Here is a 24,430-nt window from a genome sequence, read left to right on the forward strand (position 1 = left end):
ACGTCGTCGAATGAGGAAACAGTAGTTCGTCTCGTGTCATCGGCGCGTAAATTGCCCCTGGTGAGCTGTCTTTCCGGCGCATTCTTGTGTGATTTGGTTGAAGCAGACTGGGAACGCTTGGAAGGTGGTGCCTTTAGGTTGTGTTGTCTTTTTCGGAGCTTGAGTTGCCATCCTCCCCAGCACGTCTTTCAAGATCTTCCAGGCGCCTCTTGAGCTTCTTGCCTGCAAGTTTGGAACATTAGTCACGATACGAATCTTATTCGACACGGTTGAAACACGAGTCGACAGCGAGTGAGACATTCGATAGTTGCGTTGCGCGATGCGGTTCTGTATCCGTCGACGCTCGGCAAGGTCAGATATCTTCGTCCAGTCCTCGTCAGGGTTGGCGGAACTGCTGAAAGCACTGCTGGTGCCGTGGCCAGAATATTGCCTTGGCTGCGGGGGGGAGGGCCGCGTAGGCATATTGCGATTGCGACATGGCATACATCGGTTCGAGAGCTGGAGGGTATGTGTCGATATGAGTTAAGATGACGAGGCAACTCGACGATCGCAAGTGGCGCGCAAGGCTAGCGAAGAGGGCCGAGAATGGGACTGAGTCAGGCTGTGGACAGGTAAGGCGAGGAAGCTGACGATGGGCGGGGGGAGGGGGCCGGAAGTGTTAAATAATGGCTGAGGACAAAACGCGTGCCACAAATGTATAAGGCACAAGGGCGACAAGAAGCACCAGGAGCAGCAATAAGCCATCGCTGCGCGCCGAGAAAGGCAAGTTGGCCTGCTTGGGAGCCTGGCATTGCACATGGGCAAAGTACCTGGGCCCTGTCATGCCATGCCTTGCGGAGGGGCGTGAAGGATCGGAGGTGGGGAGGGGGTGTGTTTGTGATACCGTCACGTACCTCGTCTCGACTCCTCCGCTCTGCCCTACGAAGAGATGGGTAGCATGTTGACGGGTCGGGAGGGGTCTTGTGGGTGTGACAGGGGGGTGTGGGAAAGAGAGGCAACTGGATACCACAGCATCGAAAAGGCCTAGGCACTGACGCCAGCACACCCCATGTTGGGTCAGTTCTGCAATCCTTCCTTCCCCAGTCATCGGGGACAGAGTGCCAAATTTACGGAGTGGTCGGCACCGCAGCAACCTCCCAACAGCATGCCTCCCCCACCCACCCTCTCTTGTGGTGATGGAAGTAAGGTAGACACCTCAGGAGGTGGAAGGAGGGCAGGAATGACGGTATGCACAATGATGGGCTGTCACCGCGAAAGCATGCCGACAGGTGCAAGCCAAAGCAGCAGCACTCAAGTGTTGGCCGCTTATCTTGGCTCGAGCCACAGCTCATGCTCACTTTACTGCTGGCCAACACGAACTTCTGATGGGCAGAGTACGAGTAAAGCAGCGACGAGTGGCTCGAAGGACGGAGCAGGGACATAAACCTCGTCGATCTTGAGGTCGGTAAAAATGGGGGCATGGCTGTGCTGATGCTTTCTTCGTTGAGACAGCGATCCCTCGTAGGGCTGGCCAGTCACAACGTAGTATTTGCGAGTAGGCTTCAGAGACCCTGCAAGCCTGGGATATGGCTGCCTGGCAATCAAGGAATGGGGGGGTAAAGGGGAGACGTTGGCCTTGGGGTTAATTATGCGCTTAGTTTGATAGGACCATGATTTAGCCCAAGCTGTGGCTAGGTCGCCCGCAAGTTGATATCTGGGCTGCGCCTGCCTCCTCATCGTCCGATACGCGGATTCCGATGTCAGACTAGGCTGTAACAGGCAACCCTTCCCAAAGAGGCTACTTCGACACCGAGGAGGAGGCCCAAGTACACGCCAGAATCTGTCCACCTGTCTGTGGACATCCCAAGCGCTTGTCACATTTCCCCAGAGAAAGGGGACTCTACTCCTCACAGCGATGGCGGTCGTGGGTGGTTGGGTTCAGACGTCTCAGTCGCCTGAATTGGTGGACAAAGGTGGACTTGCTGATTTTGAAAAAACGCTACGATGCACAATATTTCCGCACGTGGCCGGACGCAATACCCTTCGCCTTTTCTCCGCACATTTCCATCGTTCTTCAGGCAGGTGTCGAGATACCCAGGCGTCGTGCGCGAGTTCACGTTGCGTGCTGGGAACCTCGTAACTCGAGCCAATGCCCAGACGGCAGCAGCTTGATTGATGCCATCACCAATGAGCACGGCCGTCAGTTCGAGTTCATCTACTGTACTCGGTCGTGCCCTACCCACCCTTCCGATTTTTGAGGTCTCCAGCCGGCCGGCCCTTTTCTCGGCTTTTCCCAGAAGTACACCACAGTACAGTGGACTACAGCCTGGGAGACTTGAATGAATGGCGGACATGGAATGCCTAGTAAAGATCCAGTAGGCCGACTGGAGGAGAGGAGTAGGTCGGTCTGTGCGGTGGGCTGCCGCACGAAAACTGTCAAGCTCAAGTGCGAGGCCACCAATGGTGCTGCCTGTTGCGGCTGCCGGCGGGGTGATGAACCATAGTGGCTCAGTCAAGGGTACTGGGGGAGCTTAGAACCAGACACCCTCAGGCAGGCAACACTGGACATGGTCATCAGTCAGGCAGTACGCAAGCTGCCCAGGCAAGCCGTTATGAGCAGGTTGAGCTGTGATCAGCTTGTTGGATCTACAGTGCCGACTAGCATAGAAAGAGACAGGCCAGACTCGGCGAGCAGAAATCACCGGCTTGGATGCAGGCGCGGGCGCGGGCGCGGCGGATGCAATAGTGATGGGCCACGCCCTTGTACTCTCCCTGTCTAGCAATCCAGGAGGCAACATAAGGGGGGGGAGTGCTCAAACAAACGCGCCACGGCTCACGCCAGGCGCAGAAGTGGCGAAGCTTCTTGATCCCTCAAGCCCTTCAAGTCGCTCAGGGCGGAGAAGCAGGCCTGACGCCTCTCCTCTCACTGGCTCCTTACCAATTATCCAGGGAGTTTGGCTGCTCCTTCGGGGTGTCTAACCAAGTGCTTTGTAACATGCCTATTTTTAATTAGCGACGAGGAAGTCGCTGGGGACGAGTCCATTGGATCTCTAGCCGATGGAGCACGGGCCAAGCGGCCGCTCTCATTTTCGACGAGCTGGACGGGCGCTTTTGCTGGCTCCCTACCTTCCTTGCCCAAGACCGAAGAGTACTTTGGAAAGGTTCCTGGGTACCTATGAAAGACGATCAACAAGGTGCCCATGGTTTGCCGGAAGGAATATACCCTGACTGATGACAAGACCAAGTGAATGGCCAACAAGTGTTTCATGGCTCGACCCCTTGTCGCTCCAAGGGCGTGCCTGCCAGCAGAGCCACTAGTGTTTGCTCGTCTGGCAATCACTGTCCGTCGTGAGCACGGCTTCGCCCCGCACGATTGTTCTAATCTCGGGTTTAGCCATCGCTGTCGCGACGACCTCAGTTGGCACAGACGCGGATGATGACAAGTCACCAGATCACAATATCCTACATAGGAGTTGATGGTATGCTGTGGAACCCAGCACACCTCATCTCTCCGGCTTGAAGACAGCTTGGCAACCTCAGCCCTACACGTAAGTGAACAGTGTGATTGAGAGCTATATATACAGTGTACAAGACGGCTTGATCGATCGTTTCCCAATCGTCATTCGCGCCCGTAAATGCATGTTTGGGCTTAACTCCAAAGAGCAACACTGCCGCTTCGGGATTCTAGCACATGAAGTGAACCAGTTTCGCGGGACGACTCCGTTTTCGACCCTTGCGGTGGTTGCCCTTAAGGTTCTGACGCGGCTGAGCCACCCCATGAACAGCAAACATGAGCTCCAGAGTACCGAGGGGCCTCATTCCCAACTTGAGCCGGATGGTCCTCAATAAGGGCTGATGGTAGGCATAAGTACGAATCAACGAATTCTCCCCTGCATTCTCCGGGCCTTACCGGAGTAGGCACATGATCCGATGGAAAGAAAATGACATTGCTGCTGATTGTTCAGCATCTCAGGTGTAGACACTACGACTCTGTGCCCGGAGGTCACAAAAGCCCAGGCACTCGAGTTCAGGCCCTGGTATTGTGTCGGGAGGCGTATCCACAACCAAGATCGGGCTCTTTGATTGCGGCGTGAAAGTCAAAACCTGGGACAGATGTAACAGTGCTACATGTACATCTCAATTGTACCATTTCCCATGACGATCAATGCCATCTAACCCCGACCTCGAAGCTACCTCACCTTGCTACACCAGCCAGCTAGTCAGCTTTTGTGCTCGGTGTGTATGCCTAGAGGAGAATGGCACGCGGGCCGGCAGCAGTTGCAGTCACACTCATCATCGTTGACAAACAGGCTCGGGGCTCGAATAGCTCATCTGTATTGGCACTGTGCACCGTAGGCACGCTACGGCGAAGGATTCCTTTCCATCCGAGCAGCCGTTGCGATCAAACGACCTAGCGGCCGATAGACTGGGATGTGTGGGGTCCCCTCCTGAACAGAGTGAGAGGAGCACAACCACACCCTCAATTAGAACAAGTGTCGCAAGCTACAGCGAAATGGATTGACTAGATTTGCAGCTGGGACGAGCCGTTAGCGAACTCTCGAGGAAGACAAGTTATTCCGTGAGCTGCTGGTTTTGCAGTCCGAGGAACCACGCTACCTTTCCGGCTGGCAGGAGCACGTCAGCTCTTCAACGTTTCTGGGCCTGATTGGCGTTGCTCGAAAATCAAGTGCCATGTGTTTGCCGATTGATAATCATAGTCGGACAGAGGCGAGGGCACGTATCGACGTGACAAGTGTTGGTACACACGGGAAGTGGTTCTGGAGCATAATGTGTCCGACGGACGCCGGACTGGTCCATCAGTTGTGCCGACCTACTTCACGTCATTGGCTTGCCGACTTGGCTGCCTGCTCGATCGTGGGTCTCGGAAACATATGACATAGTCTTGGTACTAGTTCGATGCACTTCAAGGCAATCACGGTGATGGAGCAACAGACGCAGCGACAGGGATCGGCGACGCCGTGCAGCTGATTCGTAAGAAGCCCTGGCACGACGTCCTTTGCGTTCTGGACTGGACTGACGAAAGATTTCAGGGGGCGATGCGATCGAGGAGAAAGGAGGAGAGATAAGTCAATGGGGGCCGTCGGTAGGGCTGAACCTGGTATTGCATCTAAGCGCGTATGCTGGTCGCTCATTGGCGGCCTGTGCGACTGCAGACATCTGTAGGCAGTGTGCATGGGTCGCTGCACTCTCACTGGTAGGCAACGGAGCCTGCTTCCACCGCCATTTTTTGGTGCGGCGCTGGCCGGCTGGGTGATGAAAAGGCGGAGGCAGAGCCCTGCCGAGTGAGCCGAGTGAGTCTTGGGGCATAGCTGGGATAAGAAGGGGGGTGTGAAGGATTCGGGCAGGGAGCTGATGCAGGCTGAGCAGCTGGACAAGAACCCAATCCCGGGTAGGACAAGCGATACCCCAATGTCAACTCTTGCTACAGACACACCTCCGGGCCGCAGCCCCAACCTGCCATTAATTCTCTCATCGTATGTCCCCAGGGCAAGGCTGTGTGCATCGCCTAGAAAGACATGATCGCTCACAGATCCCCAGCAGTATTCCGTTGCAGGCGTATCAGAAATCTAAGGTTGCATGAGTCGGCCTCCGCGACATGTTATCGTTGTCTTCGTACATTCGATTCGTGTAATTTACAAGAGCAGTGATACAACGATGGGCCGTCTCCTAATCACCGTTCGTTCTGCCTCGAGCCTAACACTTCCCGTCCCTTTATTCTCTCCATCACTCGATACGAAGAAAGCCAAGACAACAACCAGGCGGTAATTATCCTCCGACACCTCAACGCCAAAACCGTGGGTATAATGCTTTTACCACGCCATACTCCTCGCCAAGGCAAAACAAGCTACGGCAACAACAAGCTGAATGGTTGTAGAAGTACGCTTCTAAGCCTCCATCCTTTCCCTCACCAGCAAACTTGTCCTGCTTGACAACGTTGGAGAGGGTGAGTTACATCTATGTTGGTGATCCGTAGAGCTAGAGTGCCCTCAGCAGAAGTGGACAGTGCCCACCGTACGCCTTATATACTGTACATGGATTCTAAAGTAAGTCGACTGCATCATAGCCCTACATGATTCGCTGTGTTCGACTCGACAACGTTGTCGGAGAGATTGATAAGTAGCTGGGCTAGACATCTCTTCGTAGCTGCATCGTCACGAAGAACGTTGGAGAACGTGGCATCACGGAGCGGCTCGGGAAGACACTGCCGCAAAGCCTCGCGCGCCCGGGCATTGTCGCTCAATCTAGCGGCGCTGGGTCAGCGGAACACTCTAACGACAGGTGCCTTGAACTTGATTCAACGTACCGAAGGAAGCATCTAACGACATGTTTCAGCAAACGAGCTGTCTGCTGCTCAACTAGCTGAGCGACCATGTTGCTGAGAACGGTGCCGACTGCGTAGAAGCGTTCGTACGTAGCGCAAATGTAATTTAGCCCACTGTCGTCTAACAGGATCTTCTGAACAATGAAGATGGCCACTGTTTTGCTTAGCTCCGAGCCTGTCTCCATGATACGAAGACAGAGAGGGATTATCTCGGTCGTCAGGAGGAAGTTGATGACCTCGGAGGAATCGTTCTTGACGAGAGCCCCGATTACACCGAGCGAGGTCAGGCGGAGGTACTCAAAAGGCCTGGACTTAGATGTAGTGTTAAGGAAAGGATAGAGAAAAAGAGGAATGTGTGCTGTACGTCTATCCATCAGTATATGCCATACTCGCACCTAGGTACCGCCGAGACAAGAATTGCTCACCGCTCAAGAAAAGATTACGAGTATCATTGTGGGAGGCCACACATTGGAGGAGAGCCAAAGCATTGCAAACGCGGTTCGATGCGGCTGCAGTGAGTTGAGAGGGATTCAAGAGGGTGTAGACGGAGATGATCTCCTGAAGCAACGATGTCATGACACCTGTGACGAGTATAGGTCAGGACGCTTGCTCAATTTATCGAATCGACAAGACCTCCAAGACTTACCGAACGAATGCCATAGTATCAAGGCCAGTTCCGGAACCTGCTCCCTCTTCTTGCTGAGCTCGAGCAGAGCCGCCTCACGCGTGCTTTCATTCAATAGATCGGCGATGTATGCCATTGTGCGTCGGTTGTCTTCGGATATGTTTTCGTGCCCCGTATCCTGACCATGTGTACTAGCAAGCGAGGCTACATTGTTGTGAGCACCAGCAAGGCGGTTGTAGTGTTGCTGTTGCGCTGCTGACGCTGCGGCGGCAGCGGTCTGCTGGGCATGTTGGTGATGGCTCGGGGGCTGGTGCATCCAAGAAGCGTCAGCCTGTGGGTTAAATTGGTGGTGACCGTAAACGTGAGGCGTGGGCATCATTTTTGTCACAGTAAGTCTTGCTAACTGGTGATGGGTGGCCGAAGACTGATGTCGGCAATCTTTTAGAAGGCTTTGCGTAGATAGCTGATGGCTGTAATGTTGGCCCGCGTATATAAGTTCAAGTCGCTTCGCAGGCAATGCTGCTAATATTCGGTTGATCCTGCACTCGAAGAAATATCACTGGACCATAGGCCAGAATCTCGTTGCTGATGTCGCGTTACGCGTCTCACGTGTCGTCGGCGAGGGATGTGATGATGGCAGCACCCTTAATCTGGTTGACGGGAATGTGGGCAGCCGCGACCTCAAATAGTCACGTTAGGTGCTGTCGGCAGTTTAAGGCGATATTATCGTTCTCTGGGAGAAGTATGGACTCTGGTGTAATCTTCGGGTCGCAGCGAGAACTATCGACATTAGTCGCAGGCAGACAAGGTTGAATCGTTGGCGAGGCTGCTGGATGGTGGTTGAGGTTCGAGCGGTGGTGGCAGTTGGCGGGCGGAAACCTTAGGCGAAGAGCCTAGGCAATTGTCTCTGACTCTTACGTGACCCTTTGATTGGCTGAAAGTGATATACCCCAAGGTCGGCCCAGAAAACATCAAAGGCCTGAAGTATGGGGGTTCAGTTGTTATTGTATTAACCGAATATCTAATAATAGTGGTCATCAGCTAGACTTCCGGCATAGTGGCTCATCGACTACTGCATAGCCCCGTTGGGCTGCAAGTCCATCGCCAATCTCCCAGGCCCAGGCGTCATGTCAGTCGTTACCCTACTAATCAGGCGAGTCGCACGTAGACGCTACGGGTGACGGAGGCGCCGCCCGCCAGGCGCCACTCGTGAGTGAGTGACCCTTATGGTGGACTTTGGCCGAAGAATGTTTGCTTGTCCGCTTGCTCCCATGAAGATGAGTCAGGTGCGAATATCCTGAACGCACCAAAGCTATCATGATCAGGAGTAACAAAGAGTACGGTGTATAAGATTTTGTACATTGCGGGCCTCAATACAAATTCATCCTGGGTTTTTCTTTTTTTTTCTCTCAATATTTACTGTGCTTAATTTCCGCTCTTTTACGTACTGACGGCAAAACGGCCGCCAAATGCCAGGGTCATAATTGTTAACTATTCGATACATTCACGTGTTTTATACACACTTACATACTTGTGTTTCGACTTCGATAATCCACACACGAAGGGGACGGGAGAAAAAAGGGGTGGCACGAAAATCCAGTTGATCCGGATAGACCTTCCATGATCGATAGACTAGCAGTCATGTCGGGGACCTAAAACATCCAGACTTATTATGTATGCTGCTATGCTGCTATCAACATCGGTACAAAAACGCGCGCTATGGTGGACGATAATAACACGGAAGAAAACGAGGGAACGAATTGACCAGTCCTCACAAGTCCCATACGAAAACTACATCTAACCTTTCCGCCCCCTCCGCCCCGCCCCTCCTCCCCCCATCACCAGCCGTGTCCTGCCAGCAAGCCCGAGACAGGCTAGAGACGGAGCTCTCTCAGTATCTGGTCTGCCATGTTCTTGTATTGCCAGGTATTGCCGACCAGACGCTTAAATTGTATGCCGTGGAGCGACAGAAGGGGGACTTTGACGATGAAGATCTCGAACTCAAGGACCATGTCACCTCCGAGATCACTCTGTACTTGTGTGCTTGTCTCGCCTGGAGCCCGTCTAGAAGAGCTAGGAAGCTCTCTTGACACACTGTCTTCAGAAACGTCAGAGTTTGAATAGCTGTGATCACCGGCTCTGCCAGCAGTCCTGGGTGTTGCCGGCGCATCTCGAGAATCATCGCGCTCTCGATCGGCATTCGCGATCATGCCGCCGAAACTGAATCGCCTTCGATGACCTGGTGTCTGTGCGGCAGGACTACCTGGGGGGTCCTGCACCTTCTTAAGATCAATGCTTGGAGTGTGTCGACAGGCAAAGCCGCCCTTAATCTCAGTATAGTCCACACCAAGTCCCCTCAGGACCCTTCTGATGTCGGTACGGATCTCAGGAACAGACTTGCCCGATGTTGTCGACACGCTGAAAAGACCTTTGAGAAACACTGGCTTGGCAAGGTCAGAGCTGTCCAGCCTCTCAGTAGACACACCACTGTGGTCCCCAGCCTCCTGATCCGTTTCCTCCGGAACATTTGCTTCACGGGCCTCTTCCCTTCGAAGACGACGTTGTTGGATGCTCTCGCGCCTAGCATGGCCCAACGATTTTGCCCTCAGAGATATGGATCGCGATTGCCCGACAAATCTCTGCTCCGACCGCGATTTGTCGTCGGTAGCAGATCTGTCTGATCCACTAGTAGGTGGCGGTTCCTTTGAGCCGCGGCTTGAGTCACGGCGTCGGAGATCAGCCGAGTTGACGCTAGTAGATCTACCCAAGCCTTTGCGTCGGGAGCCGAAATGCCCTCCGGCGGAAGGTGGAGGACTGAGGAGGTCTTTGTGCTGTGGCTGGCTGTCATCAGAGCGGAGACCAGAGTCGCTGGGATCATCATGATCCCTCCGACTCCTTCGTATGCTGAAGCTCTTGCGAGGGGCTGATGGCGCCTCTGAAGGCGAGCGGACTTGAACAACAGGTGGATGCGACCGGTCTTTGTCTAGCCGCTCTGGTTCCCGACGTCTTCGAGTGCTGAACCGTCTCAAAATGCCTGCCGCGGTGCTCTCCTTCTTGGGCGGTCCATCAGAGTAAGGCTCGCTAGGCTGAGCAATGGCTGGCGACAGTTGCGAGCGTGCCAAGGCTTCCGGTGCGTCGTCTTCCCCATGAGTTCGTGCGCGGGGGCGGGACCGTCCACCAGTCGCTCTCTCACCAGGCATTTCGTATGCAGCCGTATTGGTGTGGGCTGCTTGGGGCGGTGTTATTTGCGGCGGGCTGGGGTCTTTTGCAGACTCTTTGTCCTTGCCCTCCTTCTGTTGGAGGGGTGTTTGCGCTGGCTGGCTGACCTGCCCAGGGTGGAGCTCGATACGATCGCGCTCTTGTTTTTCTCGCACCAGGTAGTAGATCGATATCAGTGGGCTAAATGCATTGAGGGGGTCACTGCCTAGCTGAAGGCCCTCAGAGCTTGGGGCAGTGAGCGTGTCCCGACTCGTGCCTGAGTTGCGCCTTTTGTAGAAATCGAAACCGAACCCCCGCCTCTTCTCTACGTCCCTTGTAGGCTGGGGAAGATCCTTCTCTCGCTGGTATGTCCGTACTGCTCGCTGATATTCCTCAGACTCAATGGTCCGGGTGAGCTGAGCCTTGATGTTGTCGGGCGACCCAAAATTGAACCCCGTCATTGCAGTGATGACCTCAGGCTCTAGAGGTAGCGTCAGAGGTTCCCGCAAAGGTAGGTAGTTATCCGGCGGACTTCCATAACCTTTAAGCATCCAGGGATGGCTCATGACTTCAGGCATAGCCGCACGCTGTTTTGGGTCGGTCACAAGCATACGTGACAAAAGGTGCTTACAATCTGCATGGGAAGGTCTGGATCAGCACAACCTTGTGTGGTTATAGTTAGGGCAATTGCGCAGGCTCACCGCTAGATAACCAGTTTGGGTAATCTACAAGTCCTTTCTTGATCTTCGCATGGAGCGCAGGCATGCTCTGGTCGTCGAAGGGGACTTTACCACAAACCAGGACGTAAAGGACGATACCGAAACTCCAGACATCCACCTCGGGACCGGTGTAGGCCCGAGCCTGGAGTAGCTCTGGGGCGGCGAAGTACAGGCTACCACAAAATGTCTTGAGGTGGCCTCTGGGGGCAAATAAGTTGCTCAGGCCGAAGTCGATAATCTTGATGTCACCATTCTTGCTTATCAAAATGTTCTCGATTTTGAGGTCACGGTGGACGATGCTGTTCCGATGGCAATAATCGAGGGCACTGGCGATCTGCCGACTGAACTTGCGTGCTTGCTTTTCTTTGAGCTTGCCATGGGATATGATATAGTCGAGCATCTGGCCACCGTTGACGTACTCGAACAGCATATACCAGTGGTAGTTGGTTCGAACTACGTCACGCATGCCACAGACATGTGGGTGGTTCAGTAGTGTGACAATGGCCGCTTCTCTGGCTGTACGGATCTCTTTCGATTGGTCTGCGCGTTCTTTGTCTGCACGGCTGTGGTGGCCGTCTTCCGTTGATCCACGAGGAATGATCTTGCAAGCTACCTGCATATTTGCCATGATTAGTATCTGTCTTGATTCCTCGTGAACAGAAGGGATAGCGGAGTGCGTTGCGGTGGACGCACCTGTTCAGGACCATCTTCCTTGCGAGCCAACTTGACTTTGCCCATGCTACCGGCCCCGATGGTTTTTACCTAGGATCCATTTGCCTGATGATGTCGGGATGGTCGTTCGACCTCTTCCTTGCTTTGTAGTTGAGGAACTAGGCCCTTTGGAGTCAGAGACAGGCGTGGGGCCACCCGAGTTAGCGACAGTGCTATTGGCAGCCATGTCGTGTTGAATCTGACGTCGATTGTTGGTTATGGATTTGGTGCTACTTCGGCGCTGAGGGCGGGTATGGTCTACTCGAGGGGCAGAAGGCGTCTGTTCGCTGTCTCTGTCTCTATCCTTGTCTCTGGCTGAGCTCCGCTTGGAATATGTGGCTACGTTTGTTGTTTCCCGATCATACTCATGGTGAGCAAGGACGTCTTGAATTGGGCGCGTTGCTGAAGGTTGTCGAGAATGAGATTGTGAGCTGGGATGACGCTGGTGGCGGCTGGTTATTGAAGTCGAAGTCGAAGCAGCTCGTTGCAAAGGCTGCCCGCTTGAAGTAGGGACGACAGGAGGTTGGCGGGACCGAGTGGAGTACGAGCGCGATGCCTGGTGTTGGCTTTTTTGAGGGGGCAGCTGTGCAAAGTGTTCCGCGTTGGTCGTGTGGGATGATTCAAATGTCATGACGGAGAGATTGCGTCGGCAATGCAAGAGAGCGCGATATCAATCAGATCTCGAGGGAGACACCAGACATGCAGTGAAAGAGGGCAACAGAGGCAGAATGGAGAAGGGGTAGACAGGTTGTCGTAACACACTACCTGCCACTGCCTGCTTTACTCGCGCGTGTGGCTGGGGGTACGGGCTGGCAAAGATAGCGCGCCCCACCAAGGTACTGATACCTCTAAAGAAAAAGACACCTCCACATCCTGCCACCCTTTGTGGATGGGTCTAGCGGGATCTTTCCATCAGGTTTAGATTGGAAAGGCACAGGTCCATACTATTGCTATTTACTCCGCAGCGGACTTATGACAAGGATGACGGGAGCATAAACAGAACTAAGATTCTCGTCGGGTCAAATTCGAATAATGAGCCTGGAAGATGCCATCTATAAGCCAGGCCTACCCATTCACCTTGGTTGCTGCACAGCTAGGAGCCTGCTGTACGCTAAAACAACACACACCAAAGATATCATTAAACACCTCGATTGGAGAGGGAAGCCGCGATGGTTTTTTTTCTTCCAGGGATTTCGCCGGCTCCTGTTGTGTCTTTAGAAACTGCGCCGCGTTCAGACGCTGGCAATTTACAAAGAACACAACTTCCCTCGCTCAACACACTCGAGACTTGGCTTCAGAGGGAGAGAGGGGAAAGGGGGCAGACAGGTTGGGAAATTGCGATGCCGAATAGGTGGCTTATGTAACATTGGGCCAACCCCCTGGCTTGCTTGGCAAGAACCAGAAACTCCAGGTCAGAGTAATAAGGATGCCAAACGTTCATACGGCTAGTGTAGCATCTGTTTTCCATGATCCTGTACCACCTTTACACCTTGGGTACTACAGTCACGGGATAATTACATACCCAGGCAGTGGGTGCTGCTGACGGAGTTCAGGTATCCATCGAGTGCCTTGCCTGTGCCTAGTTCTGAAGGCCTACATGTACTTTAGAGAGGTGCTGACTAGACCCATTCAAGGTAGCCCCATCCACCACCATCGAGCAGCCCCCTACCGTATGCTTATCGATAAACTAGTTACCTCCAAGCCTTCAGCCTCATTGATTCGTATCGAGCGCAACACTAGGCACATCGGTCTCCGAGCTGCGTACTCTCGGCATTTTCATCGTTTGCAACGAACCCAACACACAGCGGGCTTCCGTTTTCTCCATGTCACACAAAAGATCTCGCACGACATACGAAGCAGACCTTCCTGCCGAGGGTTCTCTCTCCGTTCTAATTGGCACGCGTCTACCTCCACCTAACGACTATTCACCCGACAATGGCTCGTATACTCCTCTTCATAAACAGGAGGTGAGAGATGAGCAAGGCCGACGGCGACTCCACGGCGCATTCACCGGAGGCTGGAGTGCAGGATACTACAATACAGTCGGATCTAAGGAGGGATGGACCCCTGGAACATTTGTCTCGAGTCGAAATGCTCGCCACAAAGATATTGCTGGGGCCCAGCCACAACGACCGGAGGACTACATGGACGATGAGGACCGTGAAGCAGCCCTAGAAGACGAGAAAATACAATTGTCCGAAGCGTTCACTGCCGGCGCAGCGGGGGAAAACACAAGAGCTTTTGGCAGAGGACTGTCGGATCTAATATCTCATGGGGACGCTTCATTAGGCCTCGGCTTGCTGATGAAGATGGGGTGGAGGGAAGGCCAAGGCATCGGACCTAAGGTGCGTCGCCCAGCACGACTGCACGATACCGAAGCCGTCAGTACGCACGTGCCAGAATCGCACCTGTTTGCACCTGATGACGTTGCCGTCGTGAGTGTCATCCGTAAGATCGACCACCACGGCCTCGGATATTCAGCCATGTGCGCTCACGACACGCACGAGCCCGCCGGCTTTACTCGCCGAACAAGTGAGGAAGATGTGCTCAACACCGACGGTTTTGGGATGAAGGAGACAAGCCGCTCCCTGATGGGTGGCAGGTCTAAGGACACAAAAGGCCATGGTGGTGGCATGGGGTTCGGCATCCTCAATGATAACGGTTCTGATGATGACGATGGGTACCAGATGGCACCTAGGATTTCTCGAATTAGGACTCTGACGGGCTCGAAGAAGAGGAAGAAGAAGAAGTTGCCGTCAGGTACAGTCTTGGCAAACCCGGCCCTTGGCTCTAAGCCAGCATTCAAGTCACAACCGATAATACTCAAGCAAAGGGATGGCCGACTTTGCCGAGATGGTTCATCACCACTCCCAGGGTTTGTGCTGGGTGACATAACAGTTTCTTCCGAATCCTCTGGTTCTTCCGGTACAGTCTCTGATCCCCCAAATGTTCCCCAAGGATGGAGATCATCTAAGCACCAGTCAAGTGAGGCAGGTGAGGCTCCAGCTGGCATGCTTAACGTACTTTCAAGTGCAGGGAACTCAACTGTCCACGACCCCCGGTCTCGTGCGCTTGCTCTAGGGGAGGTTCCGTTACCAGGGAAGTCGATATTCGATTTCCTGTCTACCGCAGCCCGCGAGCGCCTTGTGGCAGCCTCGGGTCGGACGAATCTACCACCCGCTGGTGGCGAAACCGTACTGGCTCAAAGCAGCAAGGACTGTCACGAAGACTCTAACACGCGTCAGAGGCTTCCAGTGTTAGATAAGGAGACGGCCGTCATCGCCATCGAAAGGGGCAAAGGTGCTCGGGGCCCATATGCGGATGACGAAGAAAAACAGTCACGATACAGAGCTTACCTAGCACATTCTGCGGGCTTGATCTCTGATCATCCAGCGAAGCCTAACTCGCTGGGCTGGAGAGAGTTCGCCCAAGAGCAACAGGAGTTCTACGGATGTGCCCAATTATTCAGACCCATGACAGGCATCATGGCAACACGATTTACAACATCTACTCTGAACCATGTGTCGTCCGATCCCAAGAATACGGTCGAATCTAGCAGACGGTCACCGGTGCCCAACGAATCTCAACCGCTGGATGGTGCAGAACAAGCAGCTCGGTTGGGGCTCTATGGGCAGTTGACAAGATCGGGGCAGGATTTCTTCCCTACCAGACTTCTTTGCAAAAGGTTCAACGTGCCATTTCGAGACCCCAGTCTTGTTGGTCTCGAACCGTTCCAGGCTCGATCTACTGTCACCCTGTCATCTCTAAACATAGGGCATTTTCTAGATGATCGCAAAGAGGAACCACTGAGCAATGAGGACATTGGCAGCCTCTTATCAACGAGACCTTCTGAACCTATCGGCAGCTATGGGTCTTTACTTCAGGAACCCAGGACCGCGGCAGGCCTGAACAGCGATGGTACGACGCAGAAGAAACCGGACGAAGACGTTTTCAAAGCCATATTTGGCGACGACAGTGATTGTGACTAAACAGGACTTGAAGGTTTGGCAATAATAGAAAATTACATACGTCTATGTGAATTCACGAGTGATACGATTCCCGCCTCCGTGACGCTTGAGGTCGCAATTCTGTGTCTGGAATAGCTTCACGGCACTGCGACAGCTTATTAGTGTTTGTCTGTCTTCGTAGCAAACTGGGACATCAGAAGTCAGGGACTGGTGGGGTAGACAGGGGGGTTAAATGAGGAGGCACGTTAGGCGGTATTATTTAGCCGCCGGCCGGGGTTGGGCGGTGAATGTCGGCCACTTGTGGACGCCTAGTCTATTACGGTTGTTGCCCATCCACCTTAGTGCCTGCAACAAAGACGCTAACTGTGCCGAAGTACGCCTGCTCTCTCTCGTGTCCTCCCATCCGCTATCGTCAAGAATCCGCCTTCCAACCTCGCCCATCAATCACTCGGCTTTCCTGTCGGAAACACATAAACACTGGCTCGACGCCCCAGAACTATCCACTCTGATCGTCGACATCGTTCTAGTATGTGCGACCACCCACACCCCTAAACCGGAATGACACGCAACTTGACCACCAGCTAACTCTATGGCAGCTGATTCGGCGCAAAGGAGTCGTCGGCTCTCGACACAAGAAGTGCTCCCATCCGTTCAAGCTGAAATCGTTCTGCAATCCCGCTACACATAGTCAACGTTTTATCTGGCTGCTAATACCCCTCCTGACAACGTTTCTCGAAGCCCCAGATATACAGAGTGGACGGCCCCTCTCTCTCCATCCAAGCATCACAATCGAGCCCATCGAAGATCTGGATTCTTTCAAGTCGCAACCAGTCAACCGGACAAGCTCCTCGCCTCCCCAGTATCGGGTGCCTGTGGCGTCTTCCTCCTCCTCCAGGCCGCCCCTTTTTTCGCCCATTTACGCCTGTCGTGAAACCGACAACTTACGGACGAACACTGTAGACTTCTCGAGTCATCCTACAGAAACATTTCTCGCTGAAGTTTTCTCAACAGCTCCGGCCTACGTGTCTACAGGGTTGCATTCGACAGACCATCAAATCGACCGGCTCTCCCACGAAGCACCTGCAGAGACAACCAAGCGAGCGCTTCATTCACCTGATACACCACGGGACGTCTGCTCGAAGTACGACGAAAACGAACCGCCACCCGCTTACTCGGAGGGACCCAGTCCCCTCTCGTCTTTCACGTTCGTGATGGCGACTGCCGGGGGTGCATCGAGTATTATTACACAGGTGCAGCAGGGCGGACCGCCCGTCAACGCTATTGGAGGTGAGCTTTGAACAGATCAGCCGTAACCGTCTATAATGTTACTAATCCATTCAAGATGTTGGTGCGGACGAGGCTATCACGATGGATCTCCGGTAACGCTTTCTTTTCTCCCGTTGCGCGCCATCGACCCGTGACTGATCAATCAATTAGAGGCACAAGATTCGTATTATCGCGAGATGAGCTTCTGACTTTGCCAGAGTTTGTTCTACTATCCTTGTTCCCCAATGGACTGTTCCCAGAAGGGCAAATGGGTGGGTTTACAGATGGAGATGCTGTCCAGGTTGATGTACGTGTAGCCTACCCGACTGGGGCACGACTTATCTAAGCTTGCCACTTAAGTATGCACGACTGTAAAGAGCTGACATAATGACTTAGTATGATCCTGTATCGCTGCAGTACATGCTGGACTTCTTTCGCAACGTGGCCCAATCAATTCCCATGGAATCGTCGCCCAATGCTTCGCAGGATGGCGACGCCGTGCCTCTTGAGCCATTGGGATCCCGAGACGACGCTTCTCGGCGGGCTGGAATCATAGTCTTGCGAGAAGACCTCGACTTCTATGTCATTCCTCCTCGTCCGGATGTCGGGCAACTTGAGATGATCGAGATCAAAAGAGCCGCTGCCAAGGCGTTACTGAGTCAAGGGGGTATCTTCTCTGGGCTGAAGCGGAGTGATGAGCCGGGTACGACCGAGGCACACCTTATTGAGATGCTGACAGCTGGGTACGTTCACCACGCGACGGCTTGTTGCATGATTCTTGCTGACAGGAGATCAGCGGGTTTAACCATGATGATTCATGGGGTCACCGGGCGGGAGAGCCCAACAAGGCGGTGGTGTGCAGCCTTGCTCTGGCACGCCTGCGTAGCGATATCAGAGGTAGTGAGATGGGCAGCAACGCGGTTGGTATGGCTCAGAAACTTCTCCTCTTCTGGCGGAAACCTGCTAGGAGGTGCTGGTGGGAAGGTGTTGAGCTTGAGGATGTTGAGGGTGTCGAGGGAAAGCTCAAGGTGTGGATCAGGCGTGTCTGGACCCTTGAAATGAGTGTTATTGGCCTTCGTTGAACCACGATAGACGGGGACTGCCAATCGTAGTCCGTCTCAGTTCTTTTTTGTTGGACGGGGACTGCCAATCGTAGTCGGACAGGTGAGAGAGGGCGCCGATAAGCTTCTGTGGACAGGTGAGAGAGGGCGGTGGGAGGTTTCGGTATGGACGAGGAAAGACGATCGTCGATAATGTATCTACCAAATTGTCCGTGGCTGTATTGCACCCTGCTGCACTACAATGCCGTGTGGGGTAAGGGCGCAAGCGGCGTCTACGAGCACCATGATTGCTATTCTTGAATCATCACGTCCTGATAATTGGCTTGTTTCTCGGCGTGACAGGCCTGTGGGTAAGCACACACTGTCGGCTGTAGGGGAATTGGCATGCACATAGGAGACCGACCATGCCGCCATGTGCTCTCTTGGTGTGTGTGCGAATGGTTGGTGAACCAGGGCTCGAGTTGGTATGAGGCAAGACCAAGCAGCAAAGGTGGGTTCTGCATTCGGACTAGGGTCTGGTGGCTGGTAGAGCATCCTCGAGGTAGAGCAATATCTTGTGATGACGAGATGACGATTACAGTCACCCACTTCAAGTATTACTCAGATACATAGTAATTGTCCCTGGGTTTTCCGTTTGCACCACTGGATCCTTCTGGGTCACACATTTAACATTTATCGACCCCCGATAAGCTCACAGGATTTCCCTCTGCTAGAATGAGACTCGCTTTGCTGCCTGTTTACCTTGCTGTCGAAACTTTTGTGTCACAGGCAGTGTACGCCCGGAGCTGCAGCAATGGTCTTGCAACCGCGCGGAGTCAGCCCGTCGTTGCGGATGGCTGGTCCTTTGGCCTCGTGGGCAGCGAGCTGTTCAGGCCGCGAAGCATCTTGTTCGAGAGCAACGGCGCACTTCTCATCGTTGACTCTGGCGATGGTATCAAACGGCTACTACTCGAGGACGAGGGTGGCACATGCATATATGTAAAGAACGGGAGCGTGATCGTGGAGTCTCCTGAGATCAGTCAAGTCAAACCTTGTGGCACTTTGCTCGATTGACATGCGCGTGGCCGTTGTCCAGCTCAACCACGGCAACGCATTGTCCAACGATGGACGTACACTACATGCCTCGACACCAGACAAGGTATTTGCATGGATCTACGATGCCACTAATGGCAAAGTTAGCGTAGACAACAAGACTGTAACTAAGGACATGTACAATGCTGGACATACCTCTCGAACACTTCTCATGTCCGACAAGGCCCCAGGCTTGCTCGTCGTGTCGCGGGGATCTGAAGGCAATGTGGATTCCATGGCTCTCAGTCGGGCATCTGGTCACTCGCAGCTTCGTGTTTTCAATGTCACTAGCATTGCTACTGACGGGGAAGCTTTCAGTTTCTCCCGCGACGGAAAATTATTAGGATGGGGACTTCGCAACTCAGTTGGCGTAGTCGAGCATCCTAACGATGGGGGAATTTGGTCGGTGGAGAACTCCGTGGACAACCTGGAGCGTGATGGTGTTGATATACACTCCAGCAACCCTGGAGAGGAGCTAAATTTTCACGGCTTCCTCAGTGGCTCGACTTGTGGTCAAGAGGCCAACTACGGTTACCCCAGATGTCTAGCCCTCTGGTCGACGGATGGCTTCCCAAGGCTTGGTAACATGAGTACCAGAGACCAATTTGAAGTCTCCAACGACCGCGCAGGTGATACATCAGGTTGCAGTACTCAGTACACGGCACCAAGACTGACCTTCCAGGCACACTCGGCACCTCTCGACATCGTGTTCACGCCAGATGGATTGGAGGCTTTTGTCACATTTCACGGCAGCTGTATGGCCGAAGAAAATGGCATGACTGAATGGTCTGCTAACCTACCTATTAGGGAACCGCGAAAAAGCGGTCGGCTACGCTGTTTCTAGTATTGCTTTCGACCCGTCGGTCTGGCCTGGGACAGAATGGACAGATTATTTATGACATCTGACTCAACAGGCGAAATATTTGTGCTAGAACGAACCGTGGGATCGACAACAGAGGATGTCCCCAGTCATACTGCACGCCCATCGTTGGCAATAATACCGGCCTTTGACTGGTCATTCCTGTTGGTAGGGGTATTTTTGATGACTCTACGAAATACATCAAGGAACAGGGCGAGATGACCTGGCCTCTCTTGCCACCTAAACGCCTCCTCTCCCAGGTTCGCAGAAAAGGCGGCTGTCATCCGGAACCACACAGGTCTGGATCACGTACTGGCATACAATAAACCCTATTACTTTCGTCACCGCAATACTATCTGCCTTGGCGAAGTGATGCAGGTCAAATCGAGCGTGTAGCTATACCTTGCTCTATTTCCTAAGCTACTCTTCAATGCTCTTCACGCATTCCCACTCGCCCCTCAGATTCTCCTTCCAAAGGGTCACCTTGTTATCGCCTCCGCTCACTGCCAAAACATTTCCGCTCAGCGACCAGCTCACTCGCCACACAGCTGAGTCGAAGCTGAGAACTTTGCAGGCCCACTGGCCTTGGGCAGAGGAGTCGGACGTCCAGATACGGACTGTTTTATCCTGCGAAGCTGATGCAATGTATGACTTTTGGAGCACAGTCGGAGACCAGGCAACGTCGCGCACCCAGTCCGTGTGGCCCTGCAGAGCATCGCCCTCCGGCTTGTATGCCTGGGATGTCGAGTCGAAGGACCAAATCTTGACGAGGTTGTCGCAACCTCCAGTGGCAAATCGTCGAGCGCCCGTCGACCCGGGTCCGGGAGAACTGCCTACAATGCTCCCCGGTGCCGTAGCTGGGGCCCACGAGACAGAGTTGACGCCAAGCCCATGTGCCTGAAAGGTGATATGGTCGTAATTGTTGTCTCTGAACTCGAGAACGCTGACGTTGCCATCCGACGAGGCGCATGCCAGCAGGCAGCCCGACTCGTGTGGTGACCAGGATACAATGTTCACCGACGCCTTGTGCAAGGCAAAATCGAATATCTTCTGCCAACCCGCCTGTTCCCTCCATACCAGCACCTTGCCATCATATCCTGCCGACGCTAGAATGTTGCCGTACTTAGGATGCGCCCATGCGACGCACCATACTGCTCCCTCGTGTCTGCGGCATCCATTGTTAGCACGAGATACGTAGCTCCCGACTGTTGTCTATTCCATGGGTGGAAGTGGGATGTTAACACACCCCTTAAGCGTTTCAACGAGACGTTGAGTTTCGCCCTCGAGCTCAAAGATCTTGATTGTACGATCGCTGGAACAGGTTGCGAGCCGGCGCCCGTAGTAGTCGAGAACAGCATCATGCTTGAAGTTAAAGCCCAGATTAGTTCAAGCAAACTGGGCCGTGCAACGACCCTCCAAACCTCTCACAGGTATTAGACCGCAAGGTCAACTTACAATCATGTCGTCGTGACCCGAGTTTGCGATGGTATGACTGGTAGCCTGGACCTCCCCTGTCAGCTGCTGCTTATGCTGGTAACAGGTCTATTCCAAGTTCTAATTCACCATGATTAAGGAAGGCGCGAACTTGGCGTCCCGTGTGCGTGCCACTTAGGGGCTCGGAGTTATTGATACACTGCCGATATGAGTTACAACGCTGATATGGTAGACGCCCTCGGGTTGAAAACTGGTGGGTGCGGAATGCGAAAGCTTGAAAACTTGACTGACGAACAGACAGCTATCCAAAGCGGCCAGCATGTTCGAAGGAGATTGGCAGCAAGGGAGGCCTTAGAGCCTACCTTACCGTCTGTTTCCAACGCCTGTGCACTACGGTGTATGGGAAGCGCCACACAGCTATTCTATTCATTGAATTGTCTTACTCCAGTCTTACCAACGGGGACTACCCCCGCCAAAATAGAGACCCCACATTTCGTGTCTCTTGAAGTCGGACCTAAGCGGAGCCACCAAAGCGGCGTCACCATTTGCCGAGGCAGACGTTCATCACGAGATAGACGTCACGGCAAATGTAGGGTAGTCGATTTTACAAGGCCCCAACATAGACCAGAAATAAGCACGCATTTGTACGAGCCGTCGCCTAAACAACACATGCACGGCTGACTTATTTTCGACGTGCAGAAATTCAGCAATTCCACCTTCATTTGTCACACAGCCTTGTTGACACAAGACTTGCAACCTGACATTGGTATCATTGCCGACCTTGTTGAAAAGGCTACATCATCAAACTTCACTGCGGTTGATCTTACTGCAAGGTAGGAATATAACCAGTCATCTATACTTCACGTTTCTTTTCAAATCCGATGGCAGACAATGTCTGTGGCGGATCGACCCCGCTCAAGGCGCTTGCGGAGCAAGGTGCTCGTGATCGAAGCCTGCAACAAGATCGCGCGCGTCGCGCTGTTCCTAGCCCCTCCGTAGGTCACTTCTTTGGGTGCGCTTCGTCATACACAACTAACATGTTTGGGACAGAACTTCCGATCCAACCAGCTAGGCATGTCGCGGGACCCAAGTCAGTCGTATAGCACATACCTCGGCAACCCCAATCAACAACTTTCAGCGCCGCATACAGCAGAATATAGCGGACATCATGTTGCAGTGCATCCCAATGCTTTCGGAACTCGACCCCAAGAAACTGTTCACTCGTCCCAGCCTCCTCAAACAACCAATTGGGCGCAGGACTTTGACAATTTCAGGCGGGAAATGGTTGTTCCTTCTCAAAGTAGCATGACAACACCTCCTTCGATTCAACATATTCAACATCATCAACATAGGCAAAACTTCTCCCCTGTGCTATCAAACCAAGCGGTTATCGCCCGACAGACACCAGTTTCGATGTCTGGGATGATGCCCTTGAGTGTTTATCGCAACCAACATACACCTTTGGAAAAAGGTCGAGATACCGAGTTCGACACGGCAATGCGACACTGGGTCACTTCGAATGGTGACCTTGGTGCTGGGGTTGAGGAACAAGTCGACGCAGTGATGGACAAGCTCGCGCGTGAGCTGGAAGATATCGAATGTGCAGAAGGTCAAAGGCAGTCACATCAGGCGCGATCAGCAAATGGTCAGGATGATTTGCTTGTCGGAATATCACACCGCGATGCACTGGTAAACAATGCCGTCCTTGGCAGTTTGGGCCCCGAACTTGACGTTGCCAGCCTCCATGTAGCGGATGACACGCAGAATATGAATTCGATGGAAGAGGTCAGCCACCACGACCGGGCTGCTGAAACACCCGATGCTTTACCAATCAGGTCGGATGTCTCGGAAGCAGCACGGCAGCTACTACAGACTGTCCAACATGAACAAGGTGACAAGTGGAAGCAATCGCAGTTTTTACTACTGATGAAGGACTTCCGCGATGGACAAAAGGACATCATCGATAATGAGATCCGGCAGGCAGATACATAGAAATGATTCCCGGTCCATGACCATAATTAGGCCCGTAAACGTTCCAATCTGTTGCGTGGACGATCACTTATCCCCTGGAGACTCTTGTACTTGGCATGCTACTTAGTTTCTGCCAGTCTCTGCCATCTGTCGCATAAAATCTTGGAGCTACGTTTCAAACCAGTCAAGAGCCCTTTGCCTTAGCTTGGCGGCATTGCCAGCCTAGATCCTCTCGCCAGGAGTGCCGTGCCAAACGCAACGTTTGTATTCGTGGCCAAAGAAAACCCGAGAAAGAAGGCAGCGGAGACGGATAGTCGCAGCGTTGCGTTACCATACCTAATTCCTCCATATATGGCCTCATAAGAGAACCACGGCCTGCCTTGAATGCTCTGATATACATCTAAGCTGTTACTAGCTCAGTACATGATAGAGGGCGGGCACGTCTGCGAAACATAGGTAACATGTATGTGTGTGTCCAGATGTATAGTTCGCTATATCATTGAATTCAATGAGTGATATGTATTTTCGGCTATCGATCATACGAAGTGCTGAGGTGAAATTTGGACACTACAGTGGTGCTGACTAACTGCACAATCTTAGACCTTGGTTCCAGCAAGGCGCAGTGCAGCACACTAAGGTGGTCGACAAAAAGAAAGAAGGAAAAAAGGCCTACCAATTGAGGGAGCACCCTGGTTTACCAGTCCCATGCCTCGCTACCAGGCAGTAAGCCTACTGTAGAGCCTTTGGTGGGCCATTCTTTCTGTCGAGTGTTTGAGCATACCCAATCCACTTTCGTACACAGGGGACTGATTTCGCGCTAGCAACTGTGAGTCACACCTAGCACTGCTAAGATTGGACAGCTTTGGGCTGGCGTACACATACTGCGGAGAAGGGTGGGTCTGTCAAGCAGTACAGATATGATCGAAAAGCACAGTACTCGTCCGAACACGTAAGGCGCAAAGGTACTTGTTCGACAACTCGAAAATGTAAACTTTAACAGCCCTGGTCGATGGGTGGGTAGTCAAGACCCACTTAAGTCTGCGCCCTTCGGACGAGGCCTGCCCGCCCTCTCCACTGTCACAGTCTCTCTGCTGCCTGGGGAAAATTACAAAAACTGCCGCAGCCCACTCGGCCCTCCAAAAATGGTTCCTCTGCCTCAGCACAATCACATCACACAACTCACAGAAAAATATATCAGAATAAACACCATCACCATGCGGTAAAC

The 24,430-nt window shown here is 53.1% G+C and overlaps 7 protein-coding genes across 7 annotated transcripts; 4 read left to right on the forward strand and 3 right to left on the reverse strand.

Annotated features, from left to right (window-relative positions):
* Positions 1–5,597: 5,597 nt before the first annotated feature.
* VDBG_08214 (cell differentiation protein rcd1) lies at positions 5,598–7,326 on the reverse strand (the record flags this gene model as incomplete). The annotated part of the gene is made up of 3 exons (XM_003001909.1): positions 5,598–6,242; positions 6,305–6,680; positions 6,969–7,326. The coding sequence occupies 3 exons, from the start codon at positions 7,324–7,326 to the stop codon at positions 6,059–6,061; spliced, it is 918 nt and encodes a 305-aa protein (XP_003001955.1).
* Positions 7,327–8,821: 1,495 nt separating this feature from the next.
* On the reverse strand, positions 8,822–11,492 carry VDBG_08215 (protein kinase kin1; the record flags this gene model as incomplete). Its single annotated transcript, XM_003001910.1, has 2 exons — positions 8,822–10,732; positions 10,944–11,492. The coding sequence occupies 2 exons, from the start codon at positions 11,490–11,492 to the stop codon at positions 8,822–8,824; spliced, it is 2,460 nt and encodes an 819-aa protein (XP_003001956.1).
* Positions 11,493–13,884: 2,392 nt separating this feature from the next.
* VDBG_08216 (G patch domain-containing protein) lies at positions 13,885–15,564 on the forward strand (the record flags this gene model as incomplete). Its single annotated transcript, XM_003001911.1, has 1 exon — positions 13,885–15,564. The coding sequence occupies one exon, from the start codon at positions 13,885–13,887 to the stop codon at positions 15,562–15,564; it is 1,680 nt and encodes a 559-aa protein (XP_003001957.1).
* Positions 15,565–17,077: 1,513 nt separating this feature from the next.
* Positions 17,078–17,944, forward strand: VDBG_08217 (conserved hypothetical protein; the record flags this gene model as incomplete). Its single annotated transcript, XM_003001912.1, has 3 exons — positions 17,078–17,116; positions 17,206–17,552; positions 17,606–17,944. 3 exons carry the CDS (start codon positions 17,078–17,080, stop codon positions 17,889–17,891), a joined length of 672 nt encoding a protein of 223 aa, XP_003001958.1.
* Positions 17,945–18,953: 1,009 nt separating this feature from the next.
* Positions 18,954–19,840, forward strand: VDBG_08218 (conserved hypothetical protein; the record flags this gene model as incomplete). The annotated part of the gene is made up of 2 exons (XM_003001913.1): positions 18,954–19,696; positions 19,749–19,840. The coding sequence occupies 2 exons, from the start codon at positions 19,114–19,116 to the stop codon at positions 19,838–19,840; spliced, it is 675 nt and encodes a 224-aa protein (XP_003001959.1).
* Positions 19,841–20,220: 380 nt separating this feature from the next.
* VDBG_08219 (transport protein sec-13) lies at positions 20,221–21,726 on the reverse strand (the record flags this gene model as incomplete). The annotated part of the gene is made up of 5 exons (XM_003001914.1): positions 20,221–20,965; positions 21,047–21,162; positions 21,256–21,342; positions 21,597–21,624; positions 21,689–21,726. 5 exons carry the CDS (start codon positions 21,724–21,726, stop codon positions 20,221–20,223), a joined length of 1,014 nt encoding a protein of 337 aa, XP_003001960.1.
* Positions 21,727–22,115: 389 nt separating this feature from the next.
* On the forward strand, positions 22,116–23,226 carry VDBG_08220 (conserved hypothetical protein; the record flags this gene model as incomplete). The annotated part of the gene is made up of 2 exons (XM_003001915.1): positions 22,116–22,229; positions 22,285–23,226. 2 exons carry the CDS (start codon positions 22,116–22,118, stop codon positions 23,224–23,226), a joined length of 1,056 nt encoding a protein of 351 aa, XP_003001961.1.
* Positions 23,227–24,430: the final 1,204 nt, after the last annotated feature.

Source organism: Verticillium alfalfae, genomic scaffold (genome assembly GCF_000150825.1).
Source record: "Verticillium alfalfae VaMs.102 supercont1.11 genomic scaffold, whole genome shotgun sequence".
NCBI classification, from domain to species: Eukaryota; Fungi; Ascomycota; class Sordariomycetes; order Glomerellales; family Plectosphaerellaceae; genus Verticillium; species Verticillium alfalfae.